The 19,413-nt window shown below is 35.1% G+C and overlaps 1 protein-coding gene across 1 annotated transcript in view; it reads left to right on the forward strand.

Annotated features, from left to right (window-relative positions):
• Positions 1–19,413, forward strand: part of VPS8 (VPS8 subunit of CORVET complex) — a 265,592-nt gene that overhangs the window by 60,105 nt on the left and 186,074 nt on the right. The window contains exons 13-20 of the mRNA XM_090275034.1: positions 686–793; positions 6,170–6,250; positions 8,578–8,748; positions 13,780–13,854; positions 14,528–14,563; positions 15,464–15,554; positions 15,947–15,993; positions 17,282–17,371. Of these exons, the coding sequence (XP_090131160.1) occupies positions 686–793; positions 6,170–6,250; positions 8,578–8,748; positions 13,780–13,854; positions 14,528–14,563; positions 15,464–15,554; positions 15,947–15,993; positions 17,282–17,371 (699 nt within the window). The remainder of the gene's footprint in view (positions 1–685; positions 794–6,169; positions 6,251–8,577; positions 8,749–13,779; positions 13,855–14,527; positions 14,564–15,463; positions 15,555–15,946; positions 15,994–17,281; positions 17,372–19,413) is intronic.

Raw genomic sequence — 19,413 nt, forward strand, 5'->3', positions numbered from 1 at the left:
GGGCCCAGTGGAAGCCTGGCAAAGCTGGCTTAGATTGCTGTTAGTGTTTCTTAGGTTAGCTTCGTTGGCTAATTGAGGTTTATCATGGTGGTATGTGTTTGCATCTTTTTGTATGTTTTTATTGGGACTTGTTCCAACATTTTATTATGAACATTTTCAAACAATAGAGATTGATGACTGAAATAAATTTACATTGAATATCTGTATACCTACCATCTAAATTCTACAGTTAACATTTTACTGTATTTTCTTTACTATACATCTCTCCATCTGCTCATCAAATTATTGTTTTTATTTATTTCCAAGTAAAATGCAGAAATCAGCATTCTTTTTTCCTAAATTTTCAGGATGCCTATGATGAGCTAAAATTCAATAGTTACTTAAGTTTTTCCTTTTACATAAAATTTACAGTCAAATGCACAGATCTTGAGTGTACATTTGCTGAACTTTGACAAATGTTTATACTTTTGTAACTCAAACCTCTATCAAGATGTAGAGCATTACCATAAACCCAGAAAGTTTCTTCATGACACTTCCCAATCAGTCCTTGCTTTGTTTGCATATTAATGAGAAATTGGAAAAAGTTTTATTAAGGAACACTAGTCAAATGGTGTTTTTAATTAGTTTTCTCTTTTTGTCTGTTAACGGTGATGACTTTTTTTTTTTTGGCCTTCTCCTCACTTAGATGGATCCTGCCAGCGTTCCATTGCTGGCTTGGCACTTTGTGGCAGTGCATAATTATGTGAATCCCATGCTTGCTTTCTGCAGAGGAGATGTTGTTCATTTTCTTTTGGTAAGTCCTAATATGATGCTAGATCTGTTATAAAGTCTTTTACCAAAAGTTTTTTTTTTCTGATTCATTAGTAGTTTAATATTGTGTCAAAGAAATATGCCATCATAATTCTTTGGGGAGAGAGTGACCTACTTAATTTTTATTTAAAGCTTTAATCATTAATATGGAAAACAGCTGATCACCCTCTGTTCCTTGCCCTTTCATGATGTATTTCTCAGTTCCATTTCCTTTGACTAATAAATAATAAATGGTGTATGGGTACATGTAAATATGATTGTACATATGTCTTATAAATGGCTTGCCTATCTACATATGGTGTATTTATTAGACAGCAAATATCACTGAATACCTACTATGTTCCCTACACTGTGATGGACATAAGCAATTGAAGGAAGTACAAAACATAAATTCTCTCACATAGCTTAAAATATTATTTGAAAGGCAAAATGAGTATGTTCATTACTACTAGAGAGAACAGTTTAAGGATTTAACTATGTGATGAGAATTAAAAGTTGACATGTTTATAGAGTATGAAGAGATATATATGGACTAGAGAGGGCAAGAAGACTTTATGAGGGATATACTGCAAATGCTACAGGATATGGATATTGGGGGAAATAAGATGAACTGAAGTTATAGAGGTAAGAGTGTGCCTGTGTAATCTCTTCTTGGGTTTCCTAGCTCAGTTAAGCAAGTGCACCACTGTCCACCTAGTTTCTCCAGCCAGAAACCGAGGAATCATCTTTTAGTTACCCTTCTTCATTCTTTTCTGCTCCATCACCACCTCCTGTTTACTCTTATCTTCAAAACCTCCTGAATTTACTCTGCTTCCTTAGCCTAAACCACTGACATTTTTAGCCTAGGCTCTGGAGTAATTTCCTAACTAGTTTCTGCCTTCAGTGTCTTTAATATGCTATCACCACTGCCAAGAAAATTCTGAGCTCTCTTCTACTTTATCCTGTGATCAGTACTGCCTTTCCTGATATCCAAACTGAATTGATGTTTCTTTCTTTTTTTTTTTTTATTGATTATGCTGTTACAGTTGTCCCAATTTCTTTCCCCCCTGCTCCCCGCCTCCCTCCAGTTGTCCCCCCCCTTAGTCCATGCCCATTGGTTGTGCATATAGTTCTTCTCAACATCTTCCTGTCTACTCCACTCCCTCCTACTATGCTTCTTAATTCCTGCATCATCTCCCTCCCTTTTCCTCCTTCTCCCTCCCCGCTGACCTTCCCCCAATATGTCCCCCGTACCTATAATTCTTTTTCCCCTCTTGTTGCCTAGTTAGTTTGCCTTTGTTTTGATTCCCCAGCTTCTGCTGTTGGTTGTGATACAGTTTTCATTTTAATGTTCATAGTTTTGATCCTCCTTCTTCTAAACCAGTCCCTTTAACATCTCGTATAACAGTGGTTTGGATCTAACAAACTCCTTCAGTTCTACTTTGTCCTGAAAACACTTTCTCTGCCCTTCTATCCTGAATGACAGCTTCGCTGGATAGAGTAATCGTGGTTGTAGGTTTTTGATTTTCACTACTTGAGTATTTCTTGCCAGTCCTTTCTTGCCTGTAAAGTCTCCTTTGAGAAATCTGCTGATAGTCTAATTGGGACCCCTTTGTACATAATACTTCTCTTCTCTCTTGCCGCTTTTAAGATTCTCTCTTTATCTTTAATTTTTGACATTTTGGTGATAATGTGTCTTGGTGTGGTCCTCCCTGGGTCCAGCCTATCCAGAACTCTCTGTGCTTCCTGGACCTGTAAGTTCATTTCCTTCCTCAAGTTAGGGAAGTTCTGCTTCATTGTTTTTTCACATAATTTTTCAATTTCTAGTTCTTCTTCACCCTCTGGCAATCTGACAGTTTGAATGTTCGATCGCTTATAGCTGTCCCAGAGGTTTCTGAGTCTCTCCTCATATTTCTCACTTTTTGTTTCCTCTTTCTGCACTGGTTGACTATTCTCTCCCTATGTTCCGATTTGTTAATTTGATCCATGGCTTTCCCTTCCTCACCACTTGTCTTGTATGTATTTTTGTTCATTTCATCAGGACTAGCCTTCATTCCTTCCCTGTCTTGATTCAGCCCTGCTGTTAGGTCTGTAAGCTGCCTTATGACTATAGCTCTGAACTGAGCCCCAGAAAGATTCGCTATTCGTTTATCGCTCAAGGCTTATATTTGTTTTTTCGTTAGCTGTGTGATTGGTATTTCAATCATTAATTCTGCCATTCTGACCATTTTGTTTATCTTTCCTTCTTGAGCGGGGCGCTGTCACACCTCCTACGTTATATTGGACAGAGCCCTGTGTGCTCGTCACAACCTGGTGACCTTTCTCAGCATACTGTGGCGCTTTGCGTGGGGGTGGGGGTCCAAGATGGATTCCTGCTGTTACTCTCCGCTGAGGAACAGGTCCGCCTCCCATTGGGGTCTGCCTTCCCGGGCGTTGGAATCGCGAGCCGAGGGATCTGGTCTGCAGCCGGGGCCGGGGTTGGCTCCCAGGCGCTTCTCTCCTTCCCCCAAATACGGTTGTCTGCTTACCAGGTCCTGCTGTTCGCTGCTGCGGCTGCCGCCTGCAGCACAGTTTGATCTTTCTCAGCCGTGGGTTCGCACTTCCTACCCATCCGGGCGAGCACCACTTGTTTATGACTTCATATATTGGACTTCCATGTAGCTTTATTTTCTGAAACTTATTAATTTTAGTTTTGCAGTAGTTGTAATCCTTCTTAGTTGTAGAGAGAGACAGAGCGTGTCAGTCTATGCCTCCATCTTGGCCGGAAGTCTGAATTGGTGTTTCTTGCTACATACACCTGACTCCTGTAAAACTTTCTCTTTTGATAACATTCAGTACTTTTTAAATAACTTGTCTAATATTTTTCTTCCTCAGTGGAATGAAAGCTTCATAATCTCAAGACCAACTTTATTGCTATATTTCAGCCACTAGGACAATGCCCGCATATAGGAGATGTTTAATAAATGTTTAAAGAATAACTACTTTGGAAAGTAAAATTGAATGTATGGCATGGATCTAGATTAGGGGTTCCAAACAATGGCCTGTGGGCCAAATCTGGCTGGCTCCTTGTTTTTGTAAATAAAGTTTTATTAGAACACAGTCATGACCATTCAGTTATGTATTATTTATGGCTGCCTTTGTACTGCAAGTGGCAGAGTTGAGTAGTTGTGACACAGATCGTATGTATGGTCCACAGATCCTAAAATATTTACTGTGTGGCCTTTTATAGAATAAATTGCTCACCTCTGACCTGGATTGTATATAATTGGGCTAGATTGGTAATGGGGAGTCATCATGGGTTCTTAGGTAATTAAAACATAAAAAAATGTGATTAAGGTGATATTTTAGGAAGATCAGTACAGAAATAGCAAAAAGAAAATAGATGGTAGGAGGGAAACTAAAGGTTTTGCTCTTGCAATAAAGCAGGTGTGAGGTCTTTAGACCAGGATGGTTAGTTATAGTGAGAGTTAGGGATGACATTTTGAAAGAAAGACAAGGCTTCTCGTATTATTGGATCTGGGGACTGAAGGACATGCAGGAAACATCATATTTTTGAATTTTGGAAGCATGAAATATTCAGAGTCAAGGTTAGAGAAGGTTTGAATGTGCCAAGTTGGAAGTGAAGGTGGGACTCTCTCGAGTGTTGTATGGGAATGTTTGCTGGGTTGATGGCAGGCCAGGTCTGGAGTACAAATGAGAATTCCAGGATAGAGAAGGTAGTTGAAACTGAAAATAAAAAGCTAGAGCATACATAACCTTGGCAGACACTCATGCAAGGGAAAGAAAACAGAAAAGGCAACAGGAAAGGAGGATCCTATAAAGGCCTGTAGAGATAAGAGGTGAAATAAGACAGTACAGCATCATATGGAAGACGGAGGAGAGGTTACCGGCAGTATCAATTCCAGGGGAATATAATACCGAAGACAGATCAAGGAAGAAGACCGATGATAAGACCGCTGGATCTGCAGGAATTAGTTCATTAGAAACTTTTCAGAGGACTAATTATCAGTGGAATGGAGGTAGAACTAGACTGTAGAGCCTTGTTAAAGAAATGAGTATCTAGAAGAGCAAACTGACACAAATATTGTACAGTGGTTGCAAGAGGAAAGAGAATGGTTATGTATCTGTAAGAAGTAAATCAAGGGAAGGGCTTCTGTTTTGTATTTGAAGATGGAAAAGTCAGTGACATATTTGATTGTTAAGAGGAAAAGGGCCTTTAAAAAGGAGTGATTGAATATGATCTCAAGGGAGGAATAATATTAACCAGTGATGGAGAGGGTAGGATTTAGGGTTTATATGGGTGAAGTGATTTGTTTTAGCAAGGACTTTAGGAAATCTTTGGAGAGTAGTTAATGTTGGCATTGATCTTTCCAATTATGAAACACTTTCAACATATGCCAGGTATAGAACAATTTGGTACTGTCTTTTTTAACTTTACAAATGAGGAAACTGAGAAAGAATGACTTATTTGCCCTTGGTCACACAGCGGTAGTAGTGGGACTTCCTCTTAAACCCATGGCACCCTTTCTTACAGGGGAAGTGACTGATGAAGTGAAGGTGGGAGTACACGAAGGGCCCACATTAAGAGGTCTCAGTTGTTTGTTAAGGTATCTGGTGAGGTCAGCACTGTAGTTAGTGGTGGGACTAGAAGGCAAAGAGGAATTAGGACTTAAAGGGAAAGGAAGACATCTAGAATACTGCTGTAGGGAGTGTGCAAGAAAACTCAGGCTGAATCGAATGTCATGAACTTAGACGAGCCAGGTGTACATTGTGCTCTTTCTTCTTCAGTGCTCCACCTTCTTGGAGCAGAAGTGGAGAAAGCAAATTATAGGGATGATTGAAGATTATAGAGTATATGTGTATACATATACACATATATATGTGTATACATATGATATATGTGTATACATAAGATATTGACACTTGAGGTTTTTTTGGGGAAACTGTGTTATTTGTGCTATAATAGTATTATATATCAGGAAAGTAATTTTGTCACTGAGCCAAGCTTTTTTTCTTTTAATGAACTTCTGTTTGACTTTTTCACAACCATGTCACCATTCCATTTTATGCTTTAGCTTTCAAACTAAATACAGTCACTGATGTAATGAAGTTAGGTTGTTCTGAATTTTGACAGAGTAGATATTATATTATAGGATTTGCTAATACTGACAGCTAAACTGCTGACCAGATATGCCTTGGATTTTGGTACAAGTCATGGTGTGATGATTTCTGTCATTTGTGTAGTAGTTTTTTAAATTATCAATATTTTTGCTTATCCATACTTTGAATGGAAATAATGTTCTAGGTGGAGTATAATTAAGTATCTAAAAATGTCCCTCAAACAATAGCTGATGTTTTGGTTGTTTTATTTCATCATCAGGTTAAGAGAGATGAATCTGGAGCAATACATGTTACTAAGCAAAAGCATCTTCACCTGTACTATGACCTCATCAACTTTACTGTGAGTATTCAAATTAACTATCTCCATTTATTGTTTTAAGACCATGATGTATTAAAGCTATCAGGATTTCTGCCATGAACCATGCCTTTAGGATTATATAAAATATGAACAGAAGTGAAGTCTTGCTTATTTTGAATAAAGTCTGAGTTTGGTGTGATACTACATTATTTTTCTTGTCTTTTAGCCTGATGTTTTGCTGAATATAAGTTTTCTTTAATGTCTTAATTAGCTCAAAGGGGAGTTTAGAAGAATTTAGATGGATTTCTTTGGGATCGTTGCCAGACTTTCTTTTTAAATGTATTTTTATCCTTCTGAGTTTGTCCTAATTAGTTCAGGAACTTATATAATGTATTCTTTTCTGTGGCTAAAAACTTTGCAGAGTTCTCTCTCTACCACACATCTCAGTACTAAGTGACTTTTTGGTGTAAAAAACAAGATTATTTCTTTTTGTGTCAATTTTTTCTTTTTTAAAAAGACTGTTAATTCTGTAATAGTATGATTATAATATTTCTGGATTTCTATCATTAGTGCTTTTAACATGTCAGTATCTGGTATCCAGTGAAACATTCTGTAGATACATGAATATAGGGAACCCTAAGAATAGACAGTGCTTTATTTTTGCAATAAAAAGGCTAAAAAAAGTTTTTACCCCCCACAATTTGATAAAATGAAATTTCTTAGAATTATATGAAATAGATTTTTTTCTTTATTAATAGGATTTATAAATTTAATTACACACTGCCTTTTAATCTTGCATATAGATTATTGATTTAGAGATAATACTTTTTCTTACACACATATCATGAAATAATTTTGTTAACCTCTTCTCATGTATATAATACATCAGTGTCTTTGTTATCATCAGAAAGCTTGATGAATCATCTATCAGGTTTCTAGAAGTCATTATCACTTCTGTTTAAGATGTTTGTGATACAGCACTCTTAAAATTGGCATATGATTCTTTCCTCAGAAAATTTTTTTCTAACCACAAGTAGCTGTTCTCCTAACAGTACCACAGCAAGTATTTTTATCTGTCCTGTGGCTTATCCATGATGTCACTGCTAACTGCATTGCTCTGTAAATTACCTTTAAAAGACTTGTTTACAACAATGTCAGCACTAGTAATTGTGAAGGTCTAACCTCAGAAATAATTGCTAAGCTGCAAACATTTTTTTCTCTGTCATTCTCTCTCTCTCTGTTTTAATCAGGTTATCTTTGAAAGCATTGAAAAACTATTACTGACTGAGGTTGTATAAGGCTAATAAAAAATGTGTCTTTCCTAAATGATGCTTTGTTTTTCAAAGTAAAGTGATCAAGAGAGCACCTTACAGGAGCTCTTTGTAAAAGATTTGAGTATCAAACTCTTGTTTCTGAAATTTTTTGTGGGGTGCGGGGGTTACCAGAAAAACAAATCCTTCCCTTAATAGTAGCTACTGTACAGTGATAGAGTATATCTTCAGCATATGTCAAAAGAAAATTGATCTATTTTTGGCTTGGTCATCACCGATACGGTATTGTGCAAACAACCCTTGATCATGTAAATAAACCAACATGAATATCAGAGAAATAACGTACAGAGGAATTATTTTATTTCCCCTAATATAGAATCCTAATTGAGCAGATTATAAAATGTCCTTTCTTGGGAGGAATTGAGATTTAAAAAATGTATATATTGAAAATAAATTTCATACATAACCCAAGAAATTTTATCAAAATGGCATCCTTCAGAAGATTTTTAACATTATTTAGTAATTATTTTAAAAATTATAATAGTTCTTATTAAATGAAGTTCAGGAGATATGGACAAATAGAACAAAGAACTCTTCTAGTAAATTTAGGGAGGTTGTGAAGGAAGTACATATATTAAATAGCTTCTGTTTTAACATATGTATTACTTCAGTGCTAAAAATCATCCTTTGACCACCTAGGTTTATGAGATTTAATTTCTTTTGTTTCATTAATGTCATGAAAACTGGAAATGCAGAGTTTGTCACTTTATATTTATTATTTTGCTTAAGTCATTTGTGCCAATATACCTTTGAAAAAAACTATAGAAGCCAGTATGTCCTGTAATGTATCCATTAAAGATCTTGTTAGCCTTCTTTCAGACTCTGAGAGTGTTGTTTTAGCACTGTTGAACTGATACGATGTTGTGTACCTGTTGTTCTCTGGGCTGTTTACTGAGTAGTTCTTGCTGTGATTATGTTATCATCAAGTTATTAAATGGATAAGGTCCTCAATGTAATGTAACTGAGTAGCCAAGCTTTCTTCTTGTGTGAATGATGGCGTGGTGTGGACCTCACTTTTGTTGTGTGTTTGAATTGCAGTGGATAAACTCACGCACAGTTGTACTCTTGGACAGTGCAGAGAAGTTGCATGTGATTGATCGGCAAACTCAAGAGGAATTGGAAACAGTGGAGATCTCAGAAGTTCAGTTGGTCTATAATAGCAGCCATTTCAAGTCACTAGCCACTGGAGGAAATGTTAGCCAGGCACTGGTAAGAGTGACCCACTCTCTTAGCATTGATTTGAAAAACTTAATATTTATTGTTATTTTGTTCTAGAAATGGAAACTCTGAGAAATTATCTTTATGTTTTGAGGTGTTTCTTTGAAAGCCACTAGGTTGAAGTGGACATGGGTGTGTTTTTAAGTATTCAGGAATGTGAACTAAAACAAGATAGTAGTCCCTCTCTATATTGCGGTTCACTTATTACAACCTCACTGTATCGTGGGATTTTTAAAAATATTATATTTAATTATTTATCGTGGATTTTTTGCTATATCACGGGATTTTGCGGTACTGTATACGTATGTTGTTAAAGTTACATAGGTTTAAGAGTGTAGAATATGTTTAAGAACATAAGTAGTGTTTATAAAAGTGTGGAAAAGATTAATAAGGGAGTAGGAAAGGTTAATAAGGGACTGGGAACAGTTTATAAGTGTGTGGGAAGGGTTTATAAAGCCTTAAAATATATATAAATACTAAAATAAATGTAAGTTCCTACTTTGCGGATTTTCACCTATCGCGGGGGGGTCTAGAATGTAATACCCGCGATAAGTGAGAGAATAGTGTAATTCCTGAAATGTGACTAATTAAATATCAAAGAGTTTGAACTTTTATACTAAATAATAAAATGAAACTGAAAATTTATGAGAAAGAATTTATAAAAGCAAAATATTTTAGAAAGTTTTATATGACATCAACAAGCCTGATAGATTAAGGGGCAAATTCCTAGTAACAGGTAACCTGTGAGGCTTTGGAAATATTTGGGTGATTGCTAAAGGCATGGACAGGTATGGTAGTTGTGGGAATTGAAAGGCAAAGATGACTTTGAAAGAAAGAAAGAAGAGTCTTTAGGAGTAGGTTATAGATGAAATGTTGGTGCCTGGAGAAAAGGAAGACATAAAAATTACGATCTTAGTATTAATTTTATTGTATTTTAAGCAACCATAATAATAACCTTTAACAATTTACACAGATAGAGTTTACAGTTAAATTACTTTAAATTGTGATCTATGTTTCCTAAACCAGTAATCTTTAAGCAGGAAATTAGACTATTATGAGGCTTTCCTCGGTAATTTCTTAAAAAAAAATAGTAATGATGGTGATATTTAATGAGTGTCTGCTGCATGTTATATAATTATTGCCCAAATCTCCCTGAGATATTAGAATTTCAGAGCATAAAATATAGATGAAAGTGTTTTCGAGCCTCAGAATTTAGAAACCAGGAAAATCCAGAATAGAAATAATGGTAATGCAATACAACTCACTAAAGTAAGAATAATTACTGTTGTACTTTTAGATATTTTCTGGTGTCTGAATGCTTATTAAAATTACTTAAAAGTATTCTTTTTAAAAGTTAGACTTTAAACTTCTAATTTTGGCTAAAATAGAATAACAGGGACTGGATTTACTCTCCTGTCTGGGGGGAAAAGTTCAGAAAAAGAAACAACAGTTTTCAAGCTGCTAGTAGCAGGTAATGAAGGACAGCAACCCTCACAAAATGGGAAACAAATGTAATGATGAGTCCTGTGTGAGTGTCCCAGCATCTATACTTGAGAATGTCCATGTGAATCATGGGGGAGGAATGCAGCTGAAGCTTGGAGTTCTCCATGAGTTGAGACAGAGCTGAGACTGCAGGAATAAAACGGTGGGTTGAATAGACCAGAGTACTGGTGAGGAGAACACATTGTGCAAAGGGTTCTTCTTTTTAGCAGACTACTTATCAGTAGATGCCTATGGTTAGTAGGCATCTATGAGGAAACTACCCAAGACCAGGAAGAGAAATACTTGTAAGATTTAGAAGGAACTATAGGCAATGCTCTCACGGATGGAAAACTTCTTGATTTACAGGGTTTTGGGTAGAGTACTCAGGGGCATCTTGCCCCACTAGTGGGGAATAATTAGGACTAGAGTAAATACTGCTCTCGTCCCCACTAGCAAATCTTAAAAACAAGACCAGAAAGGAACAAAATGTTTCTAGGTAACTTAACTTCCCCCAGAACAAAGCACTGTAATATTAATAGGAATACAGAAATTTCCAGGACCTGACAAGGTGACATTCGCTATGTCTGGCATTTAATCAGGGATTACTAGGCATCCAAAGAAGAAAAACACAACTTATAATGAGAAAAATTCATCAAAATTGGCTTAAACCTGAAACAGATATTAGAATTAGCAAACAAGTACATAACAGTTATTATAATTATAGTCCATATGTCCAAAATGTTAAGTAGAGACATGGAAGATATTAAAAGATGTAAATCTAACTTCTAAAGATAAAACTGCAGCGCTTGAGTTGAAAAATACACTGGATATGAAGCAGAAAGTAACAAAATTAAAAGGAGAGACAAATTCACAATTAGAGTTTGGAAATTTAAAACTTCTCTCTCAGTAATTAATAAAATAAGTAGACAGAAAATCATAAGGGTCGAAGACTTAAAAAGACACTATGGACCAACTTGACCGACAGTTATGGAATATTCCACCCAACAGAAGCAAAATACAAAATATTTTAAGTGCACATGGGGCATCTTCCAATATAATTATGTGATACGCCATGAAACAAACTTTAACAAAATGTTGAAGGAATCATCAGGGTCACTCCGGAAATAATGAAATATTTGGAGATTAAATAACACTTCTATAAATAAACCATAAGTCAAGGAAAAAAAATCTCAAAGGAAATGAGAATATATTTTGAACCTAAATGAAAATACAACATATCAGAATCTTTGATCTACAAGTAAATCAGTGTTTCTGAGGATAATTTATAGCATTAAATATCTACATTAGAAAAGAAAAAGATCTCAAATAAGTGATCTAAGCTTCTATCTTAATTAAGGAAATAAAAAAAGAGCAAAATAAAGTAGGTTGAAGGAAGAAATAATAAAGAGGAACACAAACCAATTAAATAGAAAATGGACAAACAATGGAAAATCAAAGAAACCAGAAGCTAGTTCTTTAAAAGATAAAATTTATAAACCTCTAGTGAGACTAACCAAGGAAAAAAGAGAGAAGGCACAATTACTAATATCAGGAATGAAAGTGGTGATGTTAGTATAAAATCTATGGAGATTAAAAAGATAATATAAATAACTTTATACCAATAAGCGCAACAGCTTTAGATGAAATTAAAAAAATTCTTTGAAAGGCACAAATTACCAATGTTGACTCAAGAAGAAATGAAAAATCTAAGAGGCTGTACATCAATTAAATAAATTAATTAATTTCTGCAAAGAAACTCCAGGTCCAGATAGCTTCACTAATGAAGTCTTATCATATTTTACACAAAAATTTTACACAGAAATCTTTTTAAAAATAGAGGAAAATGGAGCACATAAATTTTTTATGAGATTAGCTTATCTCTGATAATAAAATCAGACAAAGACATTGCAACAAAGAATATTACAGACCAATGTCCTCATAAGTATAGAAGCAAAAATCCATGATATATTGGCAAATAGAAACCAGCAGTGTATAAAAAAGAGTAGTTGTGATCAAATGGTGTTTATCGAAGGCATGCAAGGCTGGCTTAACATTTAAAAAACAACAATGTAATTCGCCATATTAGTTAATGGTAAAAGAAAAACCATAATATCATCTCAAAAGGCATAGGAAAAGCATTAGACAAAATTCAACATCCAGTTCTGATAAAACTCTTAGCAAAGTAGGAAAAGAAGGGAACTTCAACCTGTTAATCAAGAGCATCTACCAAAAGCCTGCTTAAGTAGTACTGCCAAAAACCAAACCAAACCAAAACCCCTGATTCTGATCAAACCTCTTCTAGAGAAAATATAGAAGACCAAGGAACATGGTAAAAGATTCGTTAAGGACACAGCAAAATCCAGGTGGAAGAAACTCTATGGAATAAGTGTTCCAGCTTCTTCAATAAATAAACTTCAAGAAAAATAAGGGATGGAGAGAGGTTAGAGGCAAAACCTATAGATGAAAAGAGACTTAAGAGACCTATCAGCCAGCTTCAATATGGCCCTTGATTGCATCTTGATTCTTCAGACAAGTAAAATGTAGGAAAAACAAAACAAAAGCTACAATAAAACCATCAACAACATTTGACATTTATGAAACAACTTGAAATCCAAATACTGATTGGGTATTTGATATTGAAGAATGATTGTTAATTTTTAAGAGTATGTTAATGAACTATGGTTATATTAAAAAGGATTCATTTTATGCACATATTGAATTTTTGTGAGTGAAATATTTAAAATCTGAAGTGCGGATTTTATAGGTGTTACAGGGGAGTCAGTGGGATTACAGATGAGACAAGATTGGTGATGAGTTGACAGTTGATGAAGCTGGTTAATGGTTTCATGGAGTTTATTATTCTTTCTACTTTTGTGTATATTTTTAAATTTCTATAATGAAAGTTTAAGATAAATTATCATGGTTATCTGTTATTGATTACTTACATATTTTGGGAAGATTTAGAAATATTAGCGTATTTAAGCCTCACAGAAACTGTGCATGGTTTTCAAAGATCTGAAAACTCAGTCTCAGAAGTTGGAAACTTATTTAATTAAGGTCATACCTAGAAAGTGACATTGCCAAAGTTTGCAACCCAGAGTTACAACCAGCAGGTTTTATTTGCATTTTGCTGGGCTATGCGGACTTCTATATACCATGCTGCTTTGTCTTCCTCTTTCTTCTTGTGTTTAATGTTGATATTTATTTCAAAGAACTTAGAGGTACCATTTTCAGTTAGCTCTATTCTTTGCCAGAAGCATTGACTACTGACATCCAATAATGGGTAGGTTGCAACAGTTTTCCTTTGATTTAGAAATTGGCATGCTCCTCCCATCTCTGCATTATTCTGAAAAATAAAGGCTATATGTAAGCAGAGAACTACTTTTTGCACTTTGTCTTTTCTGCCACTTCCATTGACAGACTGGTACTTGATTGTTGACCTAAAATGTTGTCTCTGTAATTGACAAGTCTTTAAAACTTAATGAGACTTCTAATTCATGTAATTCTTTTTTTTTTTTTTTTTTTTTTTTTTTTTTACAGGCTTTGGTTGGAGAGAAGGCTTGTTATCAATCCATCAGTAGCTACGGTGGTCAGATCTTTTATTTGGGGACCAAAGTAAGCCCTTCCACTGTGACTTGGCATTTGTTAGTGTCAGGATAGTTGAGGCTGAAAGAGGGTGATGGTAATGTGGGCAGTGCATTACAACGTGAATATTGATCAGCAGTGATCTAAAACTTTTAGGGGTTGGTCATGATTTTTAGCTAATTAATTTATTTTCTCCACTTTTAGGCATATTTTTACTTATGTTTAGATTCTGATAGGATGCTTATTTTCTTGATTCAGGGATATACTTTTATAATCTTTCTTCACATTTATGTTTTCATGACGAGGGAGATACCTTAATGTCCTATATTAGATCAGCTGAGGATTGAGGCATTTGACTTAGAATCTTTGGAATAGGAACTTTTTGTATGTCAGCTTCTTCTTGTGCTTAAAAAAAATAAAAAACTTGGAGAAGCAATATTTTTTCATTATTAAAATTCAAAATATTTTCAAGTCTACGTTATGAACTCCTTGAACTGTAGACTTACTACCTTTAAATGTTTGTTTTATTTACTCTTTAATGTGGGCCCTTGAAGACCTTTTAGTAAATACTGTACTTTGAACTGTAGTATGTAATGCTTTTACTTAAAGAAATGTAAAATGAGATGTGGGACAGGGTCAAATGTGTCTCCCAAACCAGTGTGTTAAAAATGGTCATTTAAATTTCGTTCTTTTTGTTTTCCAGTCTGTTTATGTGATGATGCTGAGGAGCTGGAGAGAGGTGAGTTCAAATAATTTTGTGCATTAGAGTTGTTGAATTGATAAGCACCTTAATATTTGTTTTGACTTTGCTGAAGAAGATTATTTAGATTTGTGTTTTTTAATTTCGGAAATGTACATCAGCACCATTGTAACTGTTAGGTACTTGATTTGATAAAACTCACTATAAATTAGAATTAGGTTTGGCTACATACATCAGAAAATTCAAAATAACAGTGGTTTCAACTGTTGCTTCAAGTTTCAGCAGTGGCTTCAGGCTTTCTCTCTTCCATAAAAGTGACCTGGAGGTAGGCAGAATGTGGCTAGTGTGGCAGCTCCATGGTCTTTAGTAGACTATCCTGTTCCCCTATCCTTGTTGTGCATTCTAGTCCCAAGGTCATTTTATGTTTCAGTGTGGCTGCTGAAGCTCCAACTGTTAAGTTCACATTCCACGAAGGTGGAAAGAGAAGAGAAGCGCTGGCCCCTGCCTTTTATGGTGACATCTCAGGAATAATAAACAACACTTCTGCTTACATATCATTGGCTAGAACTTAGTCACATGGCCTCAGGTGGCTACAAGGGAGTCTTAGAAATGTCCTTTAGCTGGTTTATTGCTGTCTCAAACTGGGATTTGTTACTAAGGATGAAGGGTGAAAGGATGGTGTGATAAACGACATTTTAGTTGTTTTCTCTTTTTATATTTGGGCCTGTGGCTGCCACTACAGTATACCAGCGTATACAGTCACTGTACTATTTAGTGCTTTAATAAATTATTTTCCTTGGAAATGAGATATTCACGTGGTTAATAGAATAATTGTAGCTACTAAGCAGTAACTTCTGGATAGATATTAGGTAGAATAGGAATTCTGACTTGTGATTGGTTAGACAAAGGGATCTAACTGCTCTCATTTATTCATTCTAGAGAGTGGATCATCTCCTGAAACAGGATTGTCTTACAGAAGCCTTGGCTCTTGCATGGTCTTTCCATGAAGGAAAAGCAAAAGCAGTAGTGGGTAAGTTAAGAGAATACCAGCATAGTAGATGTTTTTTGGAGTAGAGAGAATGAATAATACTAAGCACTCATAGAATACTTTTTAGCTTAATGTTTAAGTATTTTATAAATAAGTTATTATCAAATCTTATAGATTTCAGTGAAAAAGCTTAATGATAAATATAGGATATAGAATTTTAAATGTTGCTTTTTAAATTCTTTCATTTCATAAGGAAAGTTTATTAGAGAAGTACATTGATATGCTGTCTTGTCCAATAGATGTGAAGTGCTCCTACTATGGCATATTATCCAACATTTTGATACCTAAGGATTATTATATGTATTGTTAGCACAGGTTATAAATAGAAGATGTGGCTTAACTTCGTTTTTCATTTGCATTTTGCTTCCCTGCAGGATTATCAGGGGATGCCAGTAAGCGAAAGGCTGTTGTTGCAGATCGAGTGAGTATTTTGATAGGGTCTTTACTAGGGTACAGCACAGACTTGCTTTGGGTTTTTGCTAATAATCTTTGGGCATGATTAGGTAAATGGCTACAGTCAAGGAAGCCATGTAAAAAAAACAAGTGTGATTATATTTCTCTGGTGTCACCATGAATGCTTTTTAAATTTCTTCTTATCACGTTTTTGTTCCTTGCTTTACTCTTACAAAGATGATAAAGTAGTAAAATAGATAATTTTACTCCCTATAGCAGAAACAAGGAAGCCTGTGATCTGGATTATGTACTTCTTTTTTTTAAAAAATTAATTAATTAATTAATTAATTATTATTATTTTTTTTGTTTTTCAATTACAGTTGTCCCATTTTTCCCCCATTTCTCTCCCCCACCCTGCCCACCCCTTCTCCCACAATCATATCCCTCCCCGTTGTCCATGACCATGAGTCATTTATACAGGTTCTTAGACTAAACCCTTCCCTTACTTATCCCCCTTCTCTCCCTCTCCCCTCCCCCCTATTGACTGCTATTCTGGAAACTAAAGAACAACATAAACGAATGAACTAAATGGATTATGTATTTCTGAACCTAATTATAGCCCATAGGATGTTGAGATTTGTTATTTTTTACGAACTGATTGGTAATGATGGGGAATATTATATATGCAAGTTTGTGTGTGTTACCTGAGGTAGCACAGAGGGCTGATGTTGTATTACTAGTTAGCATTAATATGATTAATATGATTAATGCTAATATTTACTATTGGCTTTGTTCTCCTAGTCTAGACTTGGTTGAATTCATTTGTTCATTTCTTTCCCTTTTATGTTTCAAGTGCGTGCGTTAGTAAAAATTATATTGCAAATAAGTATAAACATTTAGAAAATAAAATTGGTCACTCTTTGGACCCACAAATGATTTTTCTCAGTATATGCTAAAATATTTAGGGTTCTGTATACTCTCTGGGTTCTTTAGGGAAAGACTTACACCAAAGGATTACTAAAGAGATTAATCTCATTATTTAATTTCCTGAGCAACATAGATGCTACTAAGGTCTAGAACCTGGAGATATTTTTTAAAAAGAAAAAGATTAGCAAATTAGCACCAGTCCTGAGGCTGTAAGAAATTAGGCTGGGGTTTTAAATATTGAAAAATAAAGCCACTAAAATTTTTACATTTTTAATATAATAACTAAGTGTGATTCTATATTTTTATTAGAGGGACCATGTGTATTAAATATTGAAAAACTTCAGAGATTTATTTTAACTTCTATTTTAACAAGGCTCTTTTTCTTACAGATGGTAGAAATCCTATTCCATTATGCAGATCGAGCTCTGAAAAAGTGCCCAGACCAGGGAAAAATCCAAGTGATGGAGCAGCATTTTCAGGTACACCTTTGCATGTGCTTCGGATAGCCATTGGTATGAATGGGTGTAACACTGCTCTTTCATATTACTTGAGAATAGAACTTTCATGGTTTGGTTGAACAATCCTCAGTATTCAAAACTTTATTTCAGGGCTTTTGGTGCATTCTATATGATTAAATTTTGAAGTAATAGGTCACATGGAAATGGATGAGTAAAATGTTGGGAGGTGTTAGTGCTGAGCTACACTTAGTGCTATGTGGAAGGAAAGGCTATATGTATATATATGTAGAAGAGGGTATATCTGTGCATTGACATCTTCTAGTGGCTGACACCTTGCTAATGACTAACATGTTAACTAGGCTATTCGAAGGAAAGGTAAACTATCAAGTTTTATTTTTTATTTTTTTTATTTTGGTTTTTCAATTACAGTTGTCCCCTTTTCCCCTAATTTCTCTCCCCCACGCAACCCACCCCCTCTCCTGCAATCATATCCCTCCCCGTTGTCCATTTAGTTCTTCTAGGAGTACCTGTGACTCAAGAACAGATTAGTTGGAAAAAAATTGGATTTCTAAAATATGCAAATGAAAGATATTTAGCTTTTCTTGGAATTCAGTAAAAATTGAAGTCAAGGCAAATTTTACTGTTTGTGGTGCTCTTTAATTATGTTTGTTGTAAAGCTCTGTTTGTCCTTCCCCATTCCTAGAGCTCTTTCACTTCCCCCCACCTCCTCCCTTAACACATATTTGAAGGTCTAATAGTAGGGGTCCGAAGGGCCAGATGGGGAAATTTAGGGCACATATGATCTCTCACATATCTTTTTTTTAAACACAATCCTTAAAAAATGTAAAAACCACTTTTAGCTCTGTGAGCAATTCAGAAACAGGCCGTGGGCAGGATATGGCCATGGGCCAATTATGCAACCCTAGTCTAATAAGTACTAGACATTGGCCATAGTGAGTAAAATACACATGATCCTAAAGTTTTCAGCCTAATCAAAATAACTTCTGTATATGTTAACAGAAATATTTAGAAGAAATGTTGGGGTTTTAAAGTTCTAGAGCAGGCACAATATATATCTTTTCATATCTCCATTTGATGCTCATAACTTTGGAAGATGAGGACAGATACAGCAGTTAACATTTGAAAGGTATGAGAGGGAAATTTGGTTTTCTGAAATGTACTCTTTAATGCCACAATAGTGGGCTTCTGGTAGAGTAACTTCTGTTACTGTTTGTTTGGAAGTTCATTAAATTTACCAATAAAGAAGAAAAATAAGCCCAGATAAAATCATAAATATAGATAATTTAGGAGGAAAACATAGGTAGAAAGAAAGCATTTGGGAACAAAACTGTTTAGAATAATACCTTGTATATAAATTATTTTGTATACCAGTGCAGTACACATAGTAAAGAAAACAATATTTTAACAAGAGTATCTATTACTAAGAGATGGTGGAGATGGTATTCATAAAAGAACTCTGGCCATTGGAGAGTACTCTTTGTTGGAAAGAAACATCTAACAGAGAACACTGGAAGGGGCTAATGAGAGTGTGTGTGTGTGTAAGGGGCTGATGAGGTGTGTGTGTGTGTGTGTGTATGTAAGGGGCTAATGAGGTGTGTGTGCATGTGTGTGTAAGGGGCTAATGACATAGGGGTGTGTGTGTGTGTGTGTACACAGAAATTGCCTTGCTGGAGAAGAACATGGTAGAGAGCTATAAAAGAAGAAAAGAGCAAAAATGATGTTTTGATAGCAAAATATTAAAGAATCTCAGCATGACAGGGAATGTAGGTGATGGTTTCTAATACAAATTATAAAATTTACAGAGAAACAAACTGTAATAGAATCATCTACACCTCTGTGGGAAGTTTTATTCTGTTAAAAATATCTGATAAGATTTTTGATTTATTAATAATTTAGGTTCATAAAAGGTGCAGGAAATAATAGCGGGAACTATTATTCTAGATTTATTCTACTGTTGATTGGGGAAGTGGAAGGTAGAAGGGGTAGACTCTTGAGAGAAAAAGGATCTCTATTTTAAAGATTATAATGTTGATGAAAAGTAC

The sequence above is a fragment of the Furipterus horrens genome, unplaced genomic scaffold (assembly GCF_987537825.1).
Source record: "Furipterus horrens unplaced genomic scaffold, mFurHor1.1.pri manual_scaffold_1, whole genome shotgun sequence".
Classification (NCBI taxonomy): domain Eukaryota; kingdom Metazoa; phylum Chordata; class Mammalia; order Chiroptera; family Furipteridae; genus Furipterus; species Furipterus horrens.